This window comes from Ipomoea nil, unplaced genomic scaffold, assembly GCF_001879475.1.
Source record: "Ipomoea nil cultivar Tokyo-kokei standard unplaced genomic scaffold, Asagao_1.1 scaffold3030, whole genome shotgun sequence".
In the NCBI taxonomy this organism is placed as follows: domain Eukaryota; kingdom Viridiplantae; phylum Streptophyta; class Magnoliopsida; order Solanales; family Convolvulaceae; genus Ipomoea; species Ipomoea nil.
This window is the reverse complement of record NW_017619458.1, coordinates 5,559,016-5,583,572: the sequence shown is the minus strand read 5'-3', so window position 1 is coordinate 5,583,572 and position 24,557 is coordinate 5,559,016. Positions and strand designations below refer to the sequence as shown.

Below are 24,557 nucleotides of genomic sequence, written 5' to 3'. Positions count from 1 at the left end.
ATATTCCTTTGACCACGTTGCCTTATATGTTTCGTCAAAATTTCAATGTATGTTGTTTTACTATGGTACGTGGGAAACGTTGGCCAAACAAACAACAGAGAGGCGTGCAGATGCAATTCTAGAACGCCGTAATGATTTTTATACAAATTCAAAAATTATTTTGTCTTCTCCCAAAATAAAAAGACAAATAATTTAATTAAGTCCTCGTCAAGTCCCATTCAGACGATGACGTTTCTAAAAAATGTTATTGTATATACATAAATTTGAACTTTCAATTTCATATTTTTTATTTTTTTATTATAAAAGAAGGGGATACCCAAACTACTAATTGCCTGCACTGATGCTCAAATCTATCACCTTTCACATAGGAGAGCAATCGGATACTATTGGACCACAAGGTCCTTGGTTCAATTTCATATTTAAACCACTCAAGTCCTTTGATTTGAACCACATCTCTTCGTATTATTTGTTGATTTTTCATTTATAAGTTTTTTTTTTTTTTTTTTTTTTTGTTGAGAAAGATGAATTGAAAATTTTAATTTTTAATTCATGTTATTGGAGTATAAAAAGTTTAATAAAATGACAAAATTATTTTGAAGATGATTCCGTTATTGTATTATTATTGGGGTGTGTTTGGTAATCGAAATCAGCCTAGCTTTGTGACAGCCTCAATTTCAAGAATAGCATTTTAACTTTTATATATATATCAAATTAGTTAAATTAAACTTCATGTTTTATTTAAAACTCTATTTTTCCCTTTGAATCAGCTATAAAGTCACTATCTACTAGTGATTTTTTTTTTTTACTAATTATTATGCCTTAAACTAATGTGTAACAAAATAAAGAAAAGTTCAATCATGCATTAACGGATAATGAAAAATAAAAAGAGAGAGAGAAAACTATGGCCTTTTAACATGCACAAGAGGGACAGACAAGAGCCAAAATTTCTAAAGGCCACAATGAAGATAAATAAACAAATATGAAGCATCTTCCTATGCTGCACACGACATCTATTAGTTATCTTCAGTCGCAAATCTGTATAAATACTACCACTCTAAGTAATAGTGATAATGACAGTTATCAAAAATTTTGAGCTTAAAGATTCTAAGCTTCCAGCATCGAGGTTTGAATATATGATCACCCTTTTAGAATGATAATCGAGATTTCATCACACTACATGATAGTTGGCAAGCATTTGGATTTTATTTATTAAATATATTGTATTATCATTTCTGATTTTGTACATGTACTTGTTCCATTCATTAATAACTGCTCCAACTTCGTTTATTCAAGATTGTATTATCATATATATTATTGTAAATGTACATTAATGTACTTATGACATTTTTTTTTTATTTTTTTATTTTTGAAAACTACTTATGAGTTATGACAGTAATCACCGTATAATTATTATATTGAAAAAGGAGTGGTGTGCACTAAAATTGTTAGGTTTAGGAATTAGGAGGCCCCCATCCTATGCCTAAGGTCATTAAGACTTGGGAGAATTTTGTGTACAATGGCTTTATGGCTTTTTAGTTTCGTTATTAGGGGTACTATTGACCCTGTTAATTGCAGTATCTTTAACAAGTCAATATCACCTCGACTGAGACTTGACCCCATGACATTCCACTTGGGAGAGTCACTTCATGTCGCTTGACCACAAGGTTTTTAGCAGTCTTGGGCTAAATTAATCTTTGAATTACACACAATTTAGTTAAACTATCCAACTAAAAAAATACAATTAACTCTCTAAATAAGTCAGATTTGTACAATTAGATCAAAGTGACCGATACTCAAAGTCAATTTTTGATGTGGCAGTTAACATTTAAAATATTAAGTTTTAGCCAATTGAGCCTTCATCTATGTGAAACGGTTATTGTTGTCTACTACCATCATGTCGTCAACATACAATAGCAAAACGATAAACTGATTATCATCAAATCTCTTGCAATATGCACAATGATCTGAATTAAATCTGTTGTATCCAAGGCTCAAAATGAATGAATCAAATCTCTTATACCAACATCTCGGTGCCTCTTTGAGACCGTATTGAGATTTGTTCAACATACAAACCAAGTTCTCTTTTTCTTTTTCTTCAAAACCTTCTTGTTGGAGCATGTACATCTCTTCTTCAAGTTCTCCATGTAGAAATGCAGTTTTCACATCTAATTGCTCCAGATACAAGTCAAAAACAGGACACATCGCTTAGACTGCTCTGATTGTTGTAAGTCGTACAACAGGTGAAAATATCTCGTTGAAATCAACTCGTTGTTTCTGAGCAAATTTTTTCACAACTAATCGAGCACGATATCATTCCACTTGATTATTGTTATCTCGTTTGATCTTATAGACCCATTTATTTCCAATAGTCTTCCTTCCTTGTGGTAACAGGACAAGTTCCCATGTTTTATTCTTATGGAGAACTTCAATTTCTTCTTGCATTGCTGTCATCCACAAAGATGCATCTGGACCTTTCATAGCCCCATGGTAAGTTAATGGCTCACCAACTACTGTTAGTAGACAATATGTAACATTTCCCACTATAAAATAATCTGAGTGCCAAGCTGGTTGTCTCCTATCCCAAGTTGATCGTCGAACTTATGAAGTTGAAGACTCAGTTTTATCTTATTCATCATGCTCTATTGTTGCTTTAGAGGAAATTAGAATTTCTTCTTCCTTCCTTCCTTCAACTTGTACTGTACTTGTCACTTGTTTCTCCTTCGCAGTACTTTCACTTTCTTGTACCATTGCTTCTACGAATACAACATCCGTGATGATGATAACCTTGTGGGCAGTGGGACCCCACAGGCGAGACCCGTTCACTCCATCAGCATACCCCAATGAATAGAAACAAACAAATTTAATTTATAAGTCTCTTCAAAATCGCTACAAGAAAATAAATATTGACAAACTATCTTAATATATAATAAGATTTCGAGCTTAGATAGAAACAACAAATTTTGAAAAAATAAAGGAAAAAAAAAAATTTGGAACCCAATTATACTATAATGCACATCAATGAATAAGTAGAATTAAATAAAAAAAATAAAAATAAAATAAAAAGGCAAGTAATAAAGTAATTTCATGAAATAGTTTGAGGGCCGGTCTTCTTAGCTATTAGCTTCTCTTTCATTTGTGTAAATGAGGAAGATGATGGCGCCAATCCAACCGCCATAGTTGGTATACCCGTGAATGCCGGCCCGACGTAAGCTCCATGAGTGATAATAAATATATTACATTCAAATATGACAAATAAATAATAATAATAATAATAATAATAATAATAATAATAATAATAATAATAATAATAATAATAATAATAATAATATTGTCCGATATTTAATTTAAATTTAATGAATATTATATTACTACTCTTAATTATTACGGAGTATTATTTTTGAGAAGGTCAACATAATCTAAAATTTAATTTACCTTTTAAAATATGCTTGTTTTTGAAAATTTGAGGTTTAATTTTTGAAATGAATAATACTTAATAACTAACTTTTTAATTAATGTCTAAAATACCTAGCTAACAAATTATACAAAAGAAGTAAATCGTACTAATGAAGATTTTGTACTACGGGTTCAACTAAGGTAATATTTGTAAAAATCAAACTTGTAACGTTTAGGTATAAAATTATCCATTTCCCTTCCATTCAAAAAGTGGGAGAGGGGAAGAGGGGGGGGTTAAAACTTAAGCTAATAAATTTTATAAAATGTGACCAAAAAAAACATAAACATTTAGTTCAAACGTGATATTCGTGTATATTTCTAAATAAATTACAACTCATTTATGTCCTATTTGGTTTACAGAAAATTATTTTTTTAGTATTTTTTCATGAAATTTTAATTCAATTACGGAGTAGTTCTCAATTCTTTTCCACAAACTTAATTGGTCATTATAGTAATTTGCACAGTACAAATCAATACTATGTAAAGAACTTTGAGTCTTTAAATAACTCTCACAAACTTTTAAATTTTAAGCTTTATGATTACCAAATTAATTGTCCTACTAATTTGATTGAGATTGGCCATGAAGTATTATTCTTGGTGGAATGATATAATAAAATGTCTTGTACGGGCTTAGCTCAAGGATTCAGTAGGACAGTATTTAGAAGAAGAGATCAAGGTTAGAGTCTTGCGGTGGTAATGCAAAGATCATGTTTAAAGTGAACAAATCTCTTGTATACCGACATTTGGTCCTGTCTGCTGAATCATTGAATCACCATAATTTATATTTTTTAAATGTTCTGTCAGGTCAAGGTGGGGATTCAACCTATAAATTGAGAGAAGAATAGTAAAACAAAGGACATAGGTGACACAAAATTGAATATTATATTAATTAGCAACTAATTTGACAATAGTAATAACAAATAAATAAAGGCAACATAGCAAATGAAACTGATTAAACCGCCGTTAACGGCGGTTAATCTGTTTCTTTATGCTTAATTAAACTTCTCGTATATATATACGGTTTCGTATATATTTGGTTTTATCTGATCTCGATCTATACGACTCGTATTTACAAGGTTGTCCCCATTCACATGACGGAGCAAGCATTGGGATCTTCGTCGCTGAACATGTGAGCCGGAGGCGCGTTGATGTACGACGGCGGAGGCGGAGGCGGCACGCGCGGATACGGTTGCGCGTAAGCGTATCCCATTTGGGCAGAACTAGGATCATGATGCATCATTAAACCATAGTCTTGATTGTGGTAACTTTGGTTGTACATTGGTGTGACGTAGTACGTGTTTGGATGAAACCCGCCGTACTCCATCTTGTTCACCACCTCCGCCGCCACCGCCTTCGCCGCCTCTCCACCGCCGTCAGCTTTTTTCTCGTCGCCCCCGCCTTCTTTTTCTTTCTTCTCGCCGCCGCCTTCCTTTTCTTTCTTCTCGCCGCCGCCTTCCTTCTCCTTCTTCTCGCCGCCGCCGCCTTCTTTCGCCTTCTTCTCGCCGCCGGCGCCGTCGTCCTTTTTGGGCGGCGCAACCTCCACGCTCCGCTTCAATTTTTCACTCAAATAGGCGGTCAGCTCTTTGACGTCCATTGTTCCTTTTGCCGTGACCAAATCTTTTTGTGAATCGACCGTCACATCTTCAACGCCTAAAAAATTATCATAAAATTATTTTTAGCCAAACGTGACGTTATATATACTTTATATCGAATCATTAGGGAATCTAATTTTTTTTTTTATAAAATCAAATAATAAAATATCAATTATTATAAGTAGTAAAAGTAAACTTAATATTCATCATGCATCGTACCTTCGAATTTCTTTATGATTCTTTTTATCTTATGTGCACATCCATCGCAGTGCAATCGGATCTTCATTACCACCGTGCTTACTTGTGGCTGCAACATCGCAAACACAAAAAAATTATTAATTATTTAATTCATGATCGTATATTCTATTTTCAATTTTACAATTAAATTAAGTGATTTAATTTTTTTTTTTTTTTTTTTAACTTCAATCATATTGTGGGAGCCACCCTATTTACGTATAGATATATACTAAGACGTTTTTTATGGTGGACTCTTTAATTTTTTAGACTCAAATAAATTAAAAAAGTATAGAACATATACTATATTGTAATGAATTATGAAGTATACTAAAATTTTATACCTCTTTGGGTTTCTTTTCCTCGGCTTTCTCCGGCTTGTCATCGGACTTCTTGTCGGCGGCAGCGGCAGGTTTGGGCTGCGGAGATACAAGCACCACTTGTTTCTTGGTTTTTTTGACAACCCTGTCCCGGAGCGTTATGGGGTCCACGTTCCCTTTCACGGTCACTTTTCCGGTCTCCCAATCCGCCTTTACTTCTTCCACTCCTAAATGCATGGACCAAGTACAAGTTAGCACAACATTATTTATTTTTTAATTTAATCTAAAGAGTAGCTCAAGTGACAAATGAACTTCTTTGTAAAGACGATTCATGAGATAATCGGAATTCAACTCCCCAATTTTCACGAGTGACAATTCTCCTTAGTTTAATTTTTGTGTACCTCTCGAAGCAAACAGAGATTAGTCAAATGAACACGAACTATAAGACGGTCCAAAATTGACCCGAAATATTAGTGTTCTCATGAGTTTCACCAATAAAAAATCAATTTAATTTTTATAAATAGTAATGATTAGTGAAATTAATAATCAAACACTAAACATAAAGTAATAATTATTTTATAAATATTGTAGGGTGTAATATCATACGTCATACCACTAAAATTATTATAAATAATAAAACAAAAATTTCAATAGTGTGCGTTATGGTGTCATAGTTTCACCAAACATACATTTTGATTCGTATAACCTAAAAATTCTTTAAAAAAGATATACCTTCCAACTAATGTATTAATTCTTTCTAAAATTTTATATATATATATATATATATATATATATATATATATATATATATATATATATATATAGAAGAGCGCTCATATGCGGCGGGGTCTTACGGTGCGGCGGTGCGGTCAAATTCCAGAATACACCAACAGTGTTAACAATATGCACCAACAATGTAATAAAAACACACCCCAATGAAATGTAATAAAACATCACAAAATACACCACAGACTCAAAAAAACATACCATATAACTCATCACCCCCAATGGTGTATTTTCGAACAGTGTATGATGTTTTTACTCACACCTAATGGTGTGTGTTTGGTAATGCAAGGCTCTGTATGCTCTGTTTTGTGTGGTGTATTTCCTAACGTTGATGGTGCATATTTGGTGAACTATTGGTATTGCCGCACAGTAAGAAATAACCGCACCGTAAGACACTATCGCACCTGAACCCGCTATATATATATATATATATATATATATATATATATATATATATATATATATATATATATATATATATATAATAGTTATTTTTTAATCATAGAAAATAATTATTGGATTTAATATATAGTTAATTAATTTAAAGAAAATAATTAATTAATTACCCTCAACATGGCGGATTGAGCGTCTGACTTTCTTGGCACAGCCTTCACAATGCAAGTCGAGCTTTAACACGACGGGCGGCGGCCCATCCTCCTTCTTCTCCGCCTTGGGGGCGGCGGCGGGAACGGCGTCGCCACCGCCCTTCTTATCACCTCCTTCATTCTTATTCTCTGCACCATCCTTCTTGGTTTCTTCTTTCTGAAGCAAAAAAAAAAAAAAAAAAAATCCAATCTTTTTAGCACGTTTAACAAGGGATAGGTGGAGGAGAAGTAGAGGAAGAGAGAGGGATAGAAGAGTAATTTACCTCACCCATGTGATGGTTTTAGTGAGAGAGATAGAGAGAGAGAGAGAAGTTTTTTTCTTTGGGTGTGTTTGGATGGGAATTGAGTAGAACGGCTTGAAGAGAGAAAAGGGAGGCAAATTTGGGATTTTATAGAGAATGGAATTGCACATAAGCTTTTCTATCCTCCAATAATTTAATCTTTTGTATTGTGTGCTATTTCTTTTTTCAACATTTTGCATTGGCCCACACCTCATTATTATTTTATACAATTACATCTACTATTTTTATACAACCAATATATAATGTATTATACAATGTAATAAATATATATACCTAGAGCAATAACTACAACACAGTACGCTTCAACCCAACAACATAACATTGATAAATAGTCTGTTAATGTAACTATAACATCAGAAATCGTTAAAAAGCTCTAATTGGAGCTTTAACTTTGAGAGTGTGAGTGTCCCCGACTCAAACTAAATGCATATTAGACGATTAGTCGTTCAATAGTGTGAATATAGCGGATGACATATGCAAAAGAAAAATAAAAAACAACATACTTCTAAAATACAAAGAAGAATAATGTGAGAAGGTGAGATTGCATATGAAAAAATGTTAGTAATTATCAATTTATATTCAATAGCTATTTATTAAAATCAAATCTATTTTATATTAATCTCCCATTTGTTGTAAATGATTGTTTTAGAAATATCCACTGCTGCCAAGTACTTTGTAGTCTGATGACATCACTGTTATCATTCTCAACGGAATATCCGGTTGAACAAATACTATTCTATAAGTTAGATTGTAGTATTAAAAAAAAATCACTATTAATAACTAATAATTAATTATCATCTGATCTTCTGCCTAATAAGGATGTGAATATAATAGTAAAATAATATTCATGTTATTACCCAAAACAAATTAAATTTAAAATTGTAATTAATAATTTCAAAAAATATACAGATTATATTATCTGTAATATTTAATATGTAACCAAATAAAGTTTGTACGCTGTACCTAATATACTGAGTCACTGACACATAGATCATAGATAACTTAAGAATAATAATTGAAATGTGGATATATGCATCATCAATATGTATGTGGATGGATGGATGCATGTATGTATGTATGGTGATGGTGGGATGGGAGATGAGCCGGCGGGTTGGACTGAGCGCCGGCTGGATCGGTTTTATTAAACGCGAGTGGTTTCGTGTTAGACCAACAAATTTTGACCAGGGCCGGACCGGGTATAATGACTGCTTAACCCCTGTCCATCTTTTAGAGTTTTAGAATCCACCTACTGCCAAAAAAATTGCAAATATGAGAAATGTGGGGTAGATTTGGTATTTGATTTCAAAAATTAATTACGTTTTAGTATTTCAACAACCAAATTTATTGTCACATTTAATACTTTACTAAAAGGCAAAAGAATAGTTTTCTTTGTGCTCACTGTGTCGCTGCGTGTCACATTTAATACTTGAATATGACTAAAAATGACAAGGTAGCTCAATGATCGAAAGATTAAGGAGATATTTGTTAAATAGCTGTTAACTGATTGAGTTAATATATTTGATTAGTTGATCTTATTAGCAGAATGTAAAAAGATGTTCTGTAAATTAGTTGTTAGCTGATAGATGATTACATGCAAAATGACTTTTTCAAAAACCTTATCGAAAAAGCTACTTAGAACAGTTTTTTGAATTTTAGCGTTTTGAAACAATAAGCTGTTACAAAAGGTTAATTAATCAAACACTCATATTGACTGTTTCACCAAGTCAAACAGTTAATAGTGGTCAAATAAGCCAAAATTGACTGATAAGTTAACTATATTATCAAACAAGGTCTAAATGTAGGTGTAATGACCCTACAAATACTTATGTTTGAATTCTTAATGTGGGAAGATCACAGCCTTAGGGCACAAAGCAAACACACAGACCTGCCTCACCAAGGCACATTCTGATATTTACGTCCATCGACAACCCGTAGGGTAAGGGGTGAGGTAGCCTTCAACTACTCTAAACTCACTCTCTAATGGTTATTATTAACTCAAGGTGAAGTTAACCTATTAACTAGTGGTCTATAAAGATAACAAGTTATCAAGAGTAAATATTAGGCAATGAAATAATAGAAAGTGAATATTGTAAAAGTTTACTGTATAATTTATTATTAAGTGATTTTGTGGTTCAAATTTAATTAGACTTATTAAGTAGTTTGGTCAAATTAAATAAATTGTTTGGTTTATTAGATATATGCGTATATTATTTTGAGATGAATTAAAAAGAAAACTATAATAAATAAAGTGAGACGAATGAAATATCATTTGTATAACAAAAACAAAATGCACCAACCTAGTAAAATGACATATAACCGAACTAGACCAAATGTAGAAAGTGCAAGTGGAATGATTCATTGATTCATGCTTTTTAAAGCCAACAAAATGGATGTGCAGTGTACGTAGTGGTAATTTTAACACAGATTTTTGCAGAACACAAAAAATCAAAGTTTACTATCTTCAATCATCCTTTAATTAGGGTAGGCCGGCCAGGCCAACTTTTAGCAAGATTTTCAAGTTAGGTTGTTTGATTTTTGCCACCAATAATTAAATACATGTTTTAATACCCATTCGGTATTGATCTATAGGATTGAATAAGGGTGTTGCTGCATACATATATATAGGGTTAATGTTTACATAATGCATTAGTATTCGCATCTCATGGGGTAAGACTATATATTCAACTGACCGTGAGCCACACACCATTCAAAAATAATTCTATTAAGGGTGTTACTGCATACACATAGGTTTGAACCATTGACTATATGCTTAAGTAACTCGAATCACTTCTACTTAAACCAACATTTTTTTTTCAGGTAAAAAATATGCTTTTTATTCTCTTTTTAGTGACAAACTAAATAATCAATTAGCCATTTATACGGGGGCAAATTATGTTGTGCAACAGTGTGCACCATGCATGGTGCACACGGTTGCAAAAACGGCGTCATTTTACTTTAAAAAAAATTATTTTTGATTGACATTAGTTACATAAACATATGTTCATAATTTTATAATTTCACATTCTGAAAGTATAGTTATGAAGTTATGGATGTGTAGTTATGCAATTCTTAATGTATAGTTATGAAGTTATGGATGTATAGTTATGCTTGCAATTCTGAATGTATAGTTATGAAGTTATAATTTCACATTCTGAATGTATAGTTATGAAGTTATGGATGTATAGTTATGCAATTCTGAATGTATAATTATGAAGTTATGGATATATATTTATGCATGCAATTCTGAATGTATAGTTATGAAGTTATGGATGTGTAGTTATGCAATTCTGAATGTATAGTTATGAATTTATGGATGTGTAGTTATACAATTTTGAATGTATAGTTATGAAGTTATGTATGTGTAGTTATGCAATTCTGAATGTATAGTTAAGAAGTTAATGGATATATAGTTATGCAATTCTGAATGTATAGTTATGAACTTATGGATGTGTAGTTATGCAATTCTGAATGTATAATTTGAAGTTATGGATTATAGTTCAAATTATGCACAACATAACGCCGTTAACGACAATTGAAATCAAATTTTTTTCTTTTAAATTGGACGTTAAAACGACGTCGTTTTTGCAACCGTGTGCACTATGCATAGTGCACACGGTTGCAATAACGCTCTTTATACGTGGGGTACATGGCGGGTTAGGCCGGCAAGTATTATAATGTCAAAGGGAGCAAAAGAATTGAAATTTTTTTGGTAATTAATATGAATTTGAAAACTTTTTTTGTAATTAATATGAATTTTATTGAAGCTAGTAAAAAATCAAAGTTGAAATACATATTATTTGAATAGTTGTCCATTTTTATGATGTAATAAAATTTTAATAATTTATTTCATTACATATAGGCCACACAACTCAATCTAGTTTATATTCAAACTTAATTATATATAAATGTTCATATTTAAATATTTTAAATAAATAATATAACAATATTTTGAACAAAAAATAGAATTAAATGCGTTACATATCATATGATTTGTTCTGAACTTTTTAAAACCCGATATAAAAATGGGTTAAAATAAATATAACTTGTTTTTTTAGTACAAATTTAACTTGTTTAAAATAACTTATTGTATTATTGACATTGAAAATTTAATAGCTTTGTGCTCAGATGATATGTAGTGGTCTCTCTTACGTGGGAGGTTATGAGATTGAACCTTAGTAGAGATGTTTTTGAACAAATACTATAATGTAATAGAGTAAGTACTCCATTAGCATTCGCTCTTTTACGGTTTGATTCAAAAGTAATACATTTCACATAAAAAATATTAAACTTTCTCTTATAAGTAACAAACACTTTATTCTGAATTAGTATTGCATTTTTTAGTATAAGTATTACATTTTTCATATTGACCCGATCCGTCTCACAAAAGAAGGGAAATTACAGTTGTGTGGATCACCATCCAAAACGCCGTCGTTTTGATGTTAAAAAAAATAATTCCTTGCTCTGCGTGCGTGTTAGAGTAATGAACACTCTGGGATAAGATAATGTATTTTTTGAGGAAAATATGATATATTACTTAATTCAAATCGAAATACAATGATGAGTCGGAAATAAAAGACGGGAGATACAAAAAGTACTTTATATGTGTTAGAATAGAATAATGTTCTTCAACTTGGGGTGTGATTGTGTGGAAGAGACTCATCCATCCTTAACCAAAAGTCAACGGTTCGATTCTTGACTTTGAGTATAGAGCAACCTTGAATCATTGTGTCTAATAGTAGAAACCCTGGGTACAAAATAATGTATTTTATGTATTATAATAATTTATTTATGAATTAAAATAATGTAGAATATATTTTATGTGTTAAAATAATATATTTTATATGTTAAAATAATATATTTTATAAATTAGAATAATATACTTTATGTGTTTTTGAATCGTAATTCACACAACCATGTGAGCCTTGAACGGTCCATACAATAATGATCGCACATGACTACATGAGAATGACTCCTAGTTTAGTAGCTCCCAGGCCCCTCCATCAGTTGATGAAGATAACTAAAATAAAGGAAAGCCTTGTAGTCCATCTTAGTAATCTTTTATCAGAAAATTATAACTTTAATATGTTATTTTTTTCCTGTTAGATCATATTACCTACCCCTAATAAACACTCAGGAGAAAATAAACAAAGAAAAAAAAATGAAGAATAAGGGTGTGTTTGGTTCATACATAAAAATCGGAATTGGAATGATTATCAAATACTTGGTAATTGTAATGAGTTTTGGTGAAAGTATTTAACATGTTTGGTAGTAAGGTGGAATGAGAATGGTTACTAATAGTAGTGCTTGAAAATGAATAAGGGAATGAAACCCTTATTGTATTTGGGTATGAGTTTTTCAATTGATGGGGGTATTTGAAACCCATAGTAATATTCTAAAAACCTATGAACTAAATAACAACAATCACTTTCATACTCATTCCTATGTGCAAAACCCATCAACCAAACACAGCCTAAAATTTACGTGACTCGATTATTGTCTACATCCATAAAAATTGATGAGATCTTTTATTAATTATTATGACCATAAATAAATTTAGAACATCATATTTATAATATTAACTTGAGTTGATCCACTCGCTTCACTTTGCTCCACTACATTCCAGCATATACCATCTTCTAACAACAATGATACGTATACACAATCAGTTTATCTTTTACATAAAGGCCCTGTTTGGTAAAATATTAGTTTATTAGTCAATTTTAACATATTTAATCACTATTAATTGTTTAATTTGATTAAAAAATTAATTTTAAAATATTAAAATCAAAAAGTTGCTCAAAGCAGTTTTTTTAATTAATTTTTTTTTAAAAAATTATACTAAATAATTATCAGTTAACAATTAATTTACCAAACACCTTTTTATAATCAGTTAATATTATCAATTAATTATACTTTTTAATTAACCAAATGGACAAAAGTAAAAAATGTTATCGTGAACTCGTATACCGATGCAGTCTTATCCCATCATTTCTCCACCACATTCATCCCATGTTCTTGATGCAGTCTGAGAAATTCAGAAGTGATGAGGCTGCGCAGCCCTCAATTACCCGACAGCAAAGCAAGCCAATGAAGATCAAGTATCAACATCATAGTACTATACCCCACAAAAGTAAAGTTAAATCATATATTAATAGGCATAGACAACTTAATTGGTATTTAAATGATAAATTATAGACAATTTTTAAATTAAAAAAAATTAGTAAACTCTTTGATATAATTAGATATTGATTTTCTATTTTAAAAATCACTGAGTCATTATAATTTATCCTTTTACTATTATGTCAAATTGAAATATAAAATTTGTATTTTTGTGGGCGAGATAAACCATCTATCAAGTTCAATGGCTCAGGGTAAAAGTCATAGCCGCAATGATACAATAATGCATCTCTATCTTTAAAATGGCCCTTGGTCCCAAAAAGAGGTTTTTGACTGTTAAGTCATTATGCCATATTTGACTTCTCACTGATTTCTTACATACGCCATGATGCCACAAATTGAATGTTCCAGATTGAAGTTGTTGATTGTTGATTGGGAACCGCTACCTCAACTTGTACAATGCCTTCAAACAAAAGTTATGCATGCATAGACTTCTTGGATGATATATATATATATATATATATATATATATATATATATATATATATATATATATATATTTCAAAACTTTATACAAGATAAGAGAAAATTTGACATTTGACAATACAACAAATCAAATCATCTATATACATCAAACGATCTGCTTACAGAAAAATAATCAATACTAAACAATACTAATAAACAAGGAAAATAGTACATATATTTTGTACTTCCAACTTGTACTCCCACACACAACAACATTGATGTAGACATTTGTATTGAGACCCACATGAAAAAAATAACTTATCAAGAATCCGCCACAACAAAAAGTAAAATTTAGGAAGTAAAATTAGGGAGTATATGTAGTAGAACTCAATAAACAATTCAAATTGTAATTTTGGTAAAAAAAATCTTGATTTATTCCTTTATTAGTCTAGAAGGGGCATATAAAAGCGCAGGTGGAGAGTGTGGTTATTATAATTAAGGTTCAAATACTGCACCTTGCATCTGCTAAAAAAATAATGTTTATGAACTTCCTCCCAAATGCTCTGTCGGGTCGGAGTGTGGGGGTCCTTAGGATTGGGGTTCAGCCTTTTGGAAGAATAATGTTTATGAACTTATTATGAGTTATTAGTTGATTAGTTGAGCTAATCCCCGAACTAGATTGGATGATAACATATACACTTTGTATTAGCAACAAGGACTTTATATGGTTTTGATGCTATACTTTAATGGAGATATTGGAACTGGAATTGGCAAAAGAATGGAGACCCAGAGTCCGATAGCCCATGAAGATGACTCGGGCGACCGAAGATAGATGACCCGGACCAAATTAAAAGGGAGGATCCAGGCCCATGACGTGCAAGGAAACCAGATTGCATTACCTGGATGATTGTGCCCGTCCGGTAGGTGAGTTCTACTCTCCTACCTTTGTATTATTCTATGTGTATATATATGTGCAATGTACTATTCTCATTGAATACATATTTTCAGAGAAATTTACTTCATCAATCTGGTATCAGTTTAAGCCTTGTGGATCCAATGGCCTATAACCAAAATGATAACCAGCCTCCTGCCTCCGGTGCCTCGCCGGTCGCAGCCGCCGATCTGGCACTCACCAATGTGCCCACACCGGACTCAACTCCTCAAAACAATCACCCTTCCAATATGTTACACCAAGCCCACCACTACGTATCGATTAAGCTAACTGCCACAAACTACTTGTTCTGGAGAGGCAGCTTGTGCCGTTTTTACGTAGCCAAAATCTCTACGGTTTTGTTGACGGCACCACCGCATGTCTGCCGGAGCTCATGGCTGCTTCCTCCTCTGATGCGCCTCTGGTTGCCAACCCTTTATGTAACACCCCGAAATTTTAAAACTTTTTGATCTTATAATACGAAAGCAATTCTATTAAATAGATATCAAATGAAGCATTCTAAACATAGAGTCGGGGGTGTTATGCCACATTGAGCTGGAGAGCTCAAATGCACAAGCGATTCTAACTAACTATCCTCAAATATTGTTATTACATCATCAAGGCACGCAGGCCGAAAGGAAAGACTAACTATCTAATCCGAGTTCTTCTAGCGCGCTCTGGAAGCTAATCATCTGTGCCTGAAAGCCAAATATATCTGTTCAGTGAATGATGCTAGTAACCCACTCTAACGCGTTAAAATACAATATAGGTAATTATATATACATAGATATAGTAAAACCATTTTGAAGCAGGAAGATATATACTTAGGAAACTCTAACTTTAAAACCAGGATTAGACTCGACAGATAGGGGTAAGCACATTCAACAATTATAATCAATCATATCATAAATACACATATCTAAGGTCACAGTTCACTTTCATATCATTCACATCATCATTTAATCAATATCCTTGTCACACAAGCACACTTTGGTGGCACCACGAGACCAATCGCATGCCCCAAACATGAGGGTTAGTGCATATAGCATTAACACGGCCCCGCAGCACCCTACCTCATACCGCAGCATGAAGGAATTGACCGCAACCAATTGTATAGACCGTCGATAGTTTCAACGGCGGATCACAGCCCTACACACCGCTGACGCACTCAGTCGGTGGACTGTGATCCTCTTTTGGGGACTGCGACCCTACACACTGCTTGACGAGCTCAGTCGGTGGGTCGTAGCTGATCAAAGCCCTACACACCGCCTGAGGGACTCATTCGGTGGGCAATGATCTTTGGGGACTACGACCCTACACACCGCTGGCACATACACTCGGTGGATCGCAGCCGACCATAGCCCTACACACTGCCTGATAACTCATTCGGTGGACTATGGCCTTCCTCGGGCTAGTGGCCCTACACACCGCCTGGCGCGTCCAGTTGGTGGACCATAGGACACGAGGCCCATGTGGACCGCAGCCCTAGAAGTGAGTCACTGGCCGCAGCCAGGAGAATGAACCGCAGCTCATGAGTAACCAGTTTGACCGCAGCCAAGATAACGAACCGCAGCTCGTGTATAACCAATTTGATCGCAACCAAATTGGGGTATCATGCGCACATAACACATAGTAAACACATATTAGCACATTGGGAAGGGGGAAAGCGTATAAATAAACTTATGCGTGATTATCCACATACTAAGAATAGTCCTAAGGGGTTCATACATCTTCCTCCTAGGCCAACGGGTTACCGATTCAACTAGCATGCGATGCACGAGACTCTGTTATCCTACGAACGGTACCTGAAACATCAACTAGACTCATGCACGACAAACGGAGTCTGTTGGGACACCACGGGGGTTGGGGAACATCAAACGGAGAAGCCGAAGTCCCAAAGTGGGCAAAATTTCAGCGGGTTCCACCCGCCGGCTGCCCGCTGCCGGTGGCGTTACTTCGGGCAGCGGGTAGGTGGCGGGTCCCCTTATCCCCACCTACTCCCCACTGAGTCTTTTCCAAAATTATACGTCCCGGGATCCTCCGTGGAACCCGAAACCATGCTTAGATACTTTTAAACACAATTGATGACACCACGTAGACAATTAACGGATCAAAAGCAAGAATCACATAGAACACATCCTATCATGACTTCTAAACATAATCAACACCCGAACATGTGAATTCCCACCCGAATATACCAATAATATCCCAATACGAAATTCACGATTCAACCTAGGGCTCTAATCATATTTAAATCATCAAGATCATAGTTCATCTTTAATATCAAGAAACATCAAGCTTTATCAAGAATATCACACAATCATCAAGATCTTCTTATCATCATCAAGAATATCAAGATCACACATAAAATCATCTCATCAATAATCAAGATCATATCATAATTATCATAGAAGATTTCATCAAGACACAAACATATAGAAGGAACCAAAGGAGAAGATTATAACAACGAAAATAGGTTTTGTTGAGACATGGGTTACCTCTTAGCCTTAATTAATCCTCCCTTAGCTATTAAGGTTCTTCCCTAAAATTTCCATCCGATTGATCTCCCTAGGCTTGGTGGTGGGGAACCCCTTGGGAATACTTTTGTGTAATATAACTATGGTGGTAAGGGTTCTAATGCTTTCTAATCCCTTATTTATAGCATCGGGAATCCTAATCATAATCATAATTTGAATAGTAAAGGCCTACTTTCTTCATTCCTGATAGATAATTAGGTCTAGGACTCCTAATTAGAATCTGATTAGTAAAAGATTTACTCTCTTTATTCCTAATAGGCTTAAGATTTTAGTTTAGGCAATGGTTCACGATCCATGGTGGACCACATTAATTAATTAAAGGGAATCCTAGCCAAATTAAATCCTTTTTCATTGTTATTAACAGAATTAATTAATTAATTAATCCGGGATTGTAGGCCGTAACACGGGGTGTTACACTTTATATGCTCAATGGATTCAACAAGATCAATCCATTTTGAGCATGCTAATCTCCTCTCTTGCTGAAGAGGTTCTCTACTTAGCCATTGGGCACTCTACGTCGCGTTCGGTGTGGGTGGCCATAGAAACTGCGCTGGGTTCTTCCTCCCGTGCGTGATCGCTGAGTCTTCTAACACAGCTTCAAAATCTCCGTCAAGGTGAGTCTTCCCCGTTTAAATATCTAGGATGCACGCAGGTGCTAGTCGAACAACTCACACATGCTAGTCGATCGGTCAGCCTTGATGAACAGAATCTCCATGTGTTTAAGGGTTTACAACCGGAGTACCGCGGTCTCGTTGCCTCCCTGACGACGAAAAATGCTCTGTTGACGATTCCAGATGTGACAACCCAAAAATAATTTTTTTTTTTAAAATTCTATTTTATAGAATTTCAAAATAGTTATTTTCACTCTTTCAAAAAATTTTATTTCGAAAATGGTGTATTAATTAAATACTTTTAACCGAGTTTTAAATAAATTCAACACCAAGAATATCCTATTTCGAAAATCCTAAGTTTCGGGTACATTTATGTACCAAGTTTTGACCCAAAAAGTCAATCTGAGTGAACCGGAAAAGAATCTGTGAAACCTAAACCATGTGTTTTAATTAGAAACTATTTTCAGAAAATATATTTTTGACCCCAAGTTATCTAAAATCATTTTTAAGACCATGGTCCATGATACAAGGTGAACCATAAAAATATTATTTAACAATTTTACCCTCAAGCCCTAGCTACATAAAGCTACTAATCTAGACAACATTTGTTCATTCTTCATTTTCTACTTCACTTTGGCAGCCCTCACATCTCTCTCTCCATCTCTCTATCATCTTCATCTTCTTCATCTTTGAAGCTTCATCTTCCAAAACCTAGGTCCAAGACTTGGTAAGATATCTTCTCTCATTCTCTCCTCCTATTTCCTTTGGTTAGTTTTTTTTTTTTTTTTTTTTTTTTTTTTTTTTTTTTTATTTTTATTTTTAAGATGATGGTATATATCTAAGCTAGATATGTTTGTTTGGGTTGTTGTGGTGGCTTGCTTGAGAAATGAAGATGGTGGAAGAAGATAAGGCTAAGGAGATGAGCTTAGAAATGGTTTTGGCTAGAACAAACTTGGACTAATATGTATCTATTATTTTTCCCTAAGTTATATGGTATAGTTGTTCATATGTGTATAGATACATATTGGGTATTTAGAATGTTGAAATATATGTAATTTGTTGTTGTCTGACTATGTGATTTTGGAGGGTTGAATACTTGCTGATGGTCAGAGTACCAGTGTGTGTTGTGTTAGGCTTGGGATTGATTCTGATCTCTGGGCTAACATCTATCCTTTTGGTTTTAATTTGTGGTTGTTATGCTTTGGTAAAATTGATTAAGGTAAGATTTGAATCCCTAATCCTATAGTAGTAATTATTAATAATTAGAATCCCTTCCACTTGAGAAATTTCAACCTTTGTAAAATTATTTTGGATTAGAGTTAATACCATCTGAGGTCCTCCAAGTATAGTGGTTCTGCCACGTTTAGTCCTAAACTTTCAAATTGACCATCTGTGGTGCTTCGACTTTAAAATTTAACCATTCGTGGTCCAAGTTAACCACCCATTGTCCTTCAAGTTTCGAAATTTAACCAGTCGTGGTCCTCTTGAAAGGACCATGGTTGGTTAAAATTTAATAGTTGAAGGACCTTGGGTGGCTAACTTGGACCACGAATGGTTAAATTTGAAAGTCAAAGGACCACGAATGGTCAATTTGAAAGTTTAGGGCTAAACGTGGCAAAACCACTATACTCGGAGGACCTCGGATGGTATTAACTCTTTTGGATTAAATACATTATTTGGGTTTGAAGGGTTATTTATATTTAAAAGTATTTTCATATAGAAAATCATAAATATGTTTGGAAGGGTTTAAACTACCAAAATCTATGACTTGCTAAGAAAATTCTATTTCTAGAATTATATATATGTACATATATGTTTTGGGAAATGTTATACTTGATTTTGGAAATATGTACATATATAACTATGTATAACGTATATATTTGATCATATATATATATTTGAATCTTATTCTATCATTTTTCTAAAACTAATTAGTTATTAACACCTTATATTTTGGGAAATACTATGTATCTCTAGAAAGGTTTAACTTAATGACTTTTGATCTATAAAATTTATAAACCATGAACTCCCAAACTAGATTTTTGACTCTGTTAAATGCTTCAAGTGAGAGATAAATGTTTAGAAATGCTAAATAATGTTTGTTATTGAGCTATTTGTGTGTTGATGATGATCTATGATTGATTTATTAAGGATTGGAGGTGTTGGTTTGCATCTGAGATGTCTACAGGTGTAGAAGAAAGGTCTGGTGCACACTGATGGTGCACCAGTAAGCCCAACGGACCATGGCAAGGTCCGCTGGCTAGACCCGTGAGGCCTCGGACCATGGTAACGGATTATGGCTAGATCCGTTGCCAAGGGCCGCTACTTGGCGGAGCCAAGTGGCAGGGCTTCTCAAGCCCCGTCACCAAGCTCCACCAGGCCAAAAGATGTTCTGGCCGAGCCCTCTGTGGCTCATCTACGCGTTGTTCAGACCGAGACGCATGGGCCCTTGAGGCCCGGACACCCGGGCTCGTTACAACGCACTAGTAGAAGTTAGTTTCGTTGGATTTGGAGTTAGAAAGCATGATTTACAGTTAGAATTGTGAGAAATGAATGCTCTATTGTTGTTTGTCTGTGAATTGAGAATTTGTAAATGAGTTTATAGCTTTTGAGCATTGATATTTGACTGAGAAGCATGTCTAGATACTTGTTAGAATTTGTTGAGAAGATTTGTTAAGTTAATAAGAATTGGGCATGAACAGTGCATAATTCCCTGTTTCACAGTAAATGAATTTGCTAGCATCTGAGTATGTTTTGAGTTGAGAAGCATGATCATTGATCAATACTTGATAGTATTTATTGAGAAGGTTTGCTAAGTGTTGAGATTTGAGTATAAAGCAATGCATTTTTCCTTGTTTCACAGTGAATGAGAATGAAAGCATATTATTTCACAGTAAAGAGCATTTTAGTAGATTTCATTGAGTAAAGTGCATAATTGGCTCTAAGTAAAGCCTAAAATCTATTTCAAAAACTTATATCTATTTTGGAAAATCATTATCTATTTGCATTGAGAAAATTGCATGATATTTGATTTCCAAAATGTGAGAAAGAAAAGTTGTTGAGATTTATGTGCATAGCAAGGCTTGCATACGTAAAGTTTGTTGCATGAGATATATCTATATGTTATCTAATTGTGAGGAAAATAGTATTTTGGACGACCGTTAGGACTATGTCCTTTCGGAAGAAAAGAGAAAGAAAGAAAGTGATATGTACCTAGTCCAAGGTTCAAATAAGATGGACTATTGTCCCAAGAATGCTCTCAAAAGTAAAGATAGAGATGGATCAAAGTTTCTTAGACCTCACGAGAAACCCTTAGTCCCGAGTTCTCAAAGACTTGGAAGAATCCCATTGTAGCTTCAAGTACCTCGATGATGCAATCTTCAATCAACTAGAGTCGGATCTAGTTTCCTTCGATTCAAGAACGAGTCCACGAACCTAAATCTAAGGTTGAAGAGAGGAAGATTGATTCGAGTCCACTAATCAATTTGCTAGTCGAGTCCACGACTAGCCACTAATTGAGTCCACAATTAGCCATAATGTTTCTTACACAAGTGTAAAGAAAAACTTAAGAATTTTATTGAATTAAAGCCTCCTTAAAACTGATATGGATGTGCCATATTTATAGGTTATAGGGCAGCATTGTAATCCTAAATACAATGGTAAAAAGATTCCTAAACATAATCTAGAAAGCAAGTAAATATAGTCCTATTTAGAAAGGGATTTAAGAAATCCTTTCTAAATACAAACTAGTGTTTTCTCTTTAATGCCAAACAATTTAAAATAATGATGACTAAAAATAATAAGGCTGATTTGGGCCTTATTTAATCTCCAAAATTAGCACTTAAACAATTATAAAAAGCCTTGAGTTCTTCTTCATCTTTTGCAAATGGGCTTGACTTGGATTTCCACCATCTTTGAACATCACCAATGAAGAGTTGCCTTAATTGTTTGGACTTGGGCCTTGTGATTGGCCGAATTGGTACTCTTAATGGATCTTCATTATGTTGGGCCGCATCATCCTCCCCTTCTTGAAAATGATTCGACCTCGAATCTTGTAAGCACTGTCTTCGATCCATGATATCACTTGAAATGAGCCACTATAATACTTTCCTCTATCATTGATTATTAATAAAGACATTGGAGTTTTAGAATTCATAAGCACTAGCTAGGGATCTTCCCACTTTACTATCACTCATTTCTGGTTATTAATAACGACATTGGAGTTTTAGAACTCATAAATGCAAGGGATATTCCCACTTGTATTTTTTTTTTTTGTACCTCAATTTACCCGTTCCAGCGTGCTAATACACTTGATGTTGACATACCATGGCTAAGTTGTTTTAAAGTGCCTGTACGTCACTGTTTGAATTTCTATCGTTACTACATGGAATAAAGTACGGAGTAATTAATTTGTGAAGGAAAACCTTTAATTGAATATATTATATTATGCAAACTTGCTTTGTAGAGTGGAACCCTACTTGATTAGAAGCAATAGCGTTTGTAGGCTAGTTTTATTCCCCCCCCCCCCCCCCCCCCAAACTTAAATGGACTTCTCAGAATGTGGACATTGCACGCATTAAGCATTAGCTTAGATTGCATTGGTTTTGATTGAATTGGCTACTGGAATTGTTTGTTTGGTGAGCAAAGGCTACTGGAATTTTAAAAAATTCCGGAGTTTAATTTGTGGCAGTAGTGTGCCTGGAATGAGGTAACAATTGGCATATTCTGGAAATTTTATGGGATTAGTGGTATGGGATAAGTGCATGTGCGGATAAGTGGTGAATGGACTGGCTTAGTTGATATTGTGCCTGGGCCGAGGAATTTTTTTTTAAAAAAAAAATGGGGTGTTAGACTTTCCAGCGAGAATACACTTTTGTTCTGAGTCCTTTTAGTTCATCATTGCTGCACCTAAACATGAGTTGTTTAACTACTGAGATGTTCTGTAATAAACAAAACAGTACTGCCTTACCAACATTACATTGTCTCCGATAATGCACTGCTACGCTAGTAAGACTACAAATGCACCACTAGTCATGTGAAATGCACATCACTAATTGCACCAGGTGCACAACAATACCCAACAGAATGCACAGATAGCCACTAAACAAAACAAAAAGAGATCACGAGAACACTATGCCCTTTTAACAAAAAATGTCAACATAAATTACTTCACACAAATGCATGCGCCTTACTCCTCCAAGTGCCCAGCTGGCCAGATGTAAACAACAAGCTTGAATAAAATTATAAACATCCCTTTACTTCAATTGTTCTCTTCCCAAATGAACAAGAACACAAATACAATGACCATCCAATTTTCGCAAATTTGAAATCACCTGAAATGGAAATCACATGAATGCAGAACTACCACCCAATAGCACATTACAGCCACACAACACCCCAGTTTCAAATCACCATGTGGTTTGCAGTACTACCACTAAAAAGTTCACAGTCTACCTTAGTTTTTTTTTTTTTTTTTTTTTTTTTTTTTTTTTTTTTTTTTTTTTTTTTTTTGAGAAAACAACACCCCAGAATTCACACCCGTACGTGTAGGAAGCATACCCCGTTGGGTCTTGGAGCGGGCACGTGGGGCACCGTGCGTGCAGCATTAACATCTTCATAGCCTGATGGAACTCTTTGGGACGGAGGTTGCAAGGGACGTGCTGCCGATGCACGAACCAGTGCATCCACCTGTAAAAAACCAGTTTTGTTACAAACACAAACTATCTCGCACAAATGAAAATATTATTACCTTTGGCCCCAATAAATCAGTTCATCCTAGCTACCCATCTTTTTTATTTTGATTTTGCAGGGATCCCATTTTGTGAACTTACTATGTTATACACACTTCCAGCACTTTAAATCTATTTTCATACTACTTGTTTCCTAACTTACGACTGTTTCCATTAAGAAGTCTGGTAGGGAATACCTCGACCGACATACCTTCGTCTTTTTGTTCTTATTTGTGCAGGTTACAGGTCGGATTTCTTAGAAGAACCCGGTCGGTTCCCGACCGGCGTCGTCGACCACCGAGCGGTAGTCCTTTGGCTAGAGAGCTGAGAAGAGGCACGTGGCAACGCTACGTGCTGACAGGCAGGGCACCTGGGAGGACGACACGTGGTTGCTACGTGGGTGACATGCCGAACGGCCGAACTTGTGTCTTCGGCCCAGCGGCTATAAATACCCGCGGCTGCAACAGTGTGGGGGACTTTTGGACGATCGATAGGTTGTTATCAGAGCATCCCGACCGCAGTCAGTCGGTACTCGGAACAGCCATTTAGATTGTACTTAGGGCCTTCACTTTGATCAATAAAGGACATTTACTTGCTTTAATTGGTCTTGTGTTTATTTATTTCCGCTTACGTGACAATTAACACTATCATTTTGGCGCCGTCTGTGGGGACCCGTACACGAAAGCTAACGTCTTGACGAACACCCGTCCTTTCTATCACAATGTATCCCTTCGCATACAACCTGTTCGGTGACGATCAAGCGGATGCGGCGAGCTCATCCGATCATCAGCCGACCCAGTATCAAGGTCAAACAGTCGACCTTAATCTCAACCTCTCACCACCCCATCCAGCAGATCAGTATCCGGCCGCCCAAC

At 34.6% G+C, this 24,557-nt stretch overlaps 1 protein-coding gene across 2 annotated transcripts; it reads right to left on the bottom strand.

Moving 5' to 3' along the window:
- Positions 1-4,316: 4,316 nt before the first annotated feature.
- LOC109163657 (heavy metal-associated isoprenylated plant protein 5-like) lies at positions 4,317-7,371 on the bottom strand. 2 transcript variants are annotated; one of them, XM_019312412.1, is made up of 6 exons: positions 7,254-7,371; positions 6,952-7,147; positions 5,624-5,826; positions 5,265-5,352; positions 4,916-5,103; positions 4,317-4,858 (listed from the first exon to the last, which is right to left on the bottom strand). In XM_019312412.1, the coding sequence occupies exons 1-6, from the start codon at positions 7,260-7,262 to the stop codon at positions 4,541-4,543; spliced, it is 1,002 nt and encodes a 333-aa protein (XP_019167957.1). In that variant the 5' UTR covers positions 7,263-7,371; the 3' UTR covers positions 4,317-4,540. The 2 variants fall into 2 exon arrangements, with proteins under 2 accessions (XP_019167957.1, XP_019167956.1); XM_019312411.1 differs by having other exon boundaries at positions 4,317-5,103.
- Positions 7,372-24,557: the final 17,186 nt, after the last annotated feature.

Bases quoted from the DNA above. Each gene is read 5' to 3' on its own strand.
- LOC109163657 (XM_019312411.1), bottom strand. The intron at 5,353-5,623 runs GTATAAAATTTT...GCGATGTTGCAG, and splicing joins AGGAAAAGAAACCCAAAGAG to CCACAAGTAAGCACGGTGGT. The intron at 5,104-5,264 runs GTACGATGCATG...ATAATTTTTTAG, and splicing joins AATCATAAAGAAATTCGAAG to GCGTTGAAGATGTGACGGTC.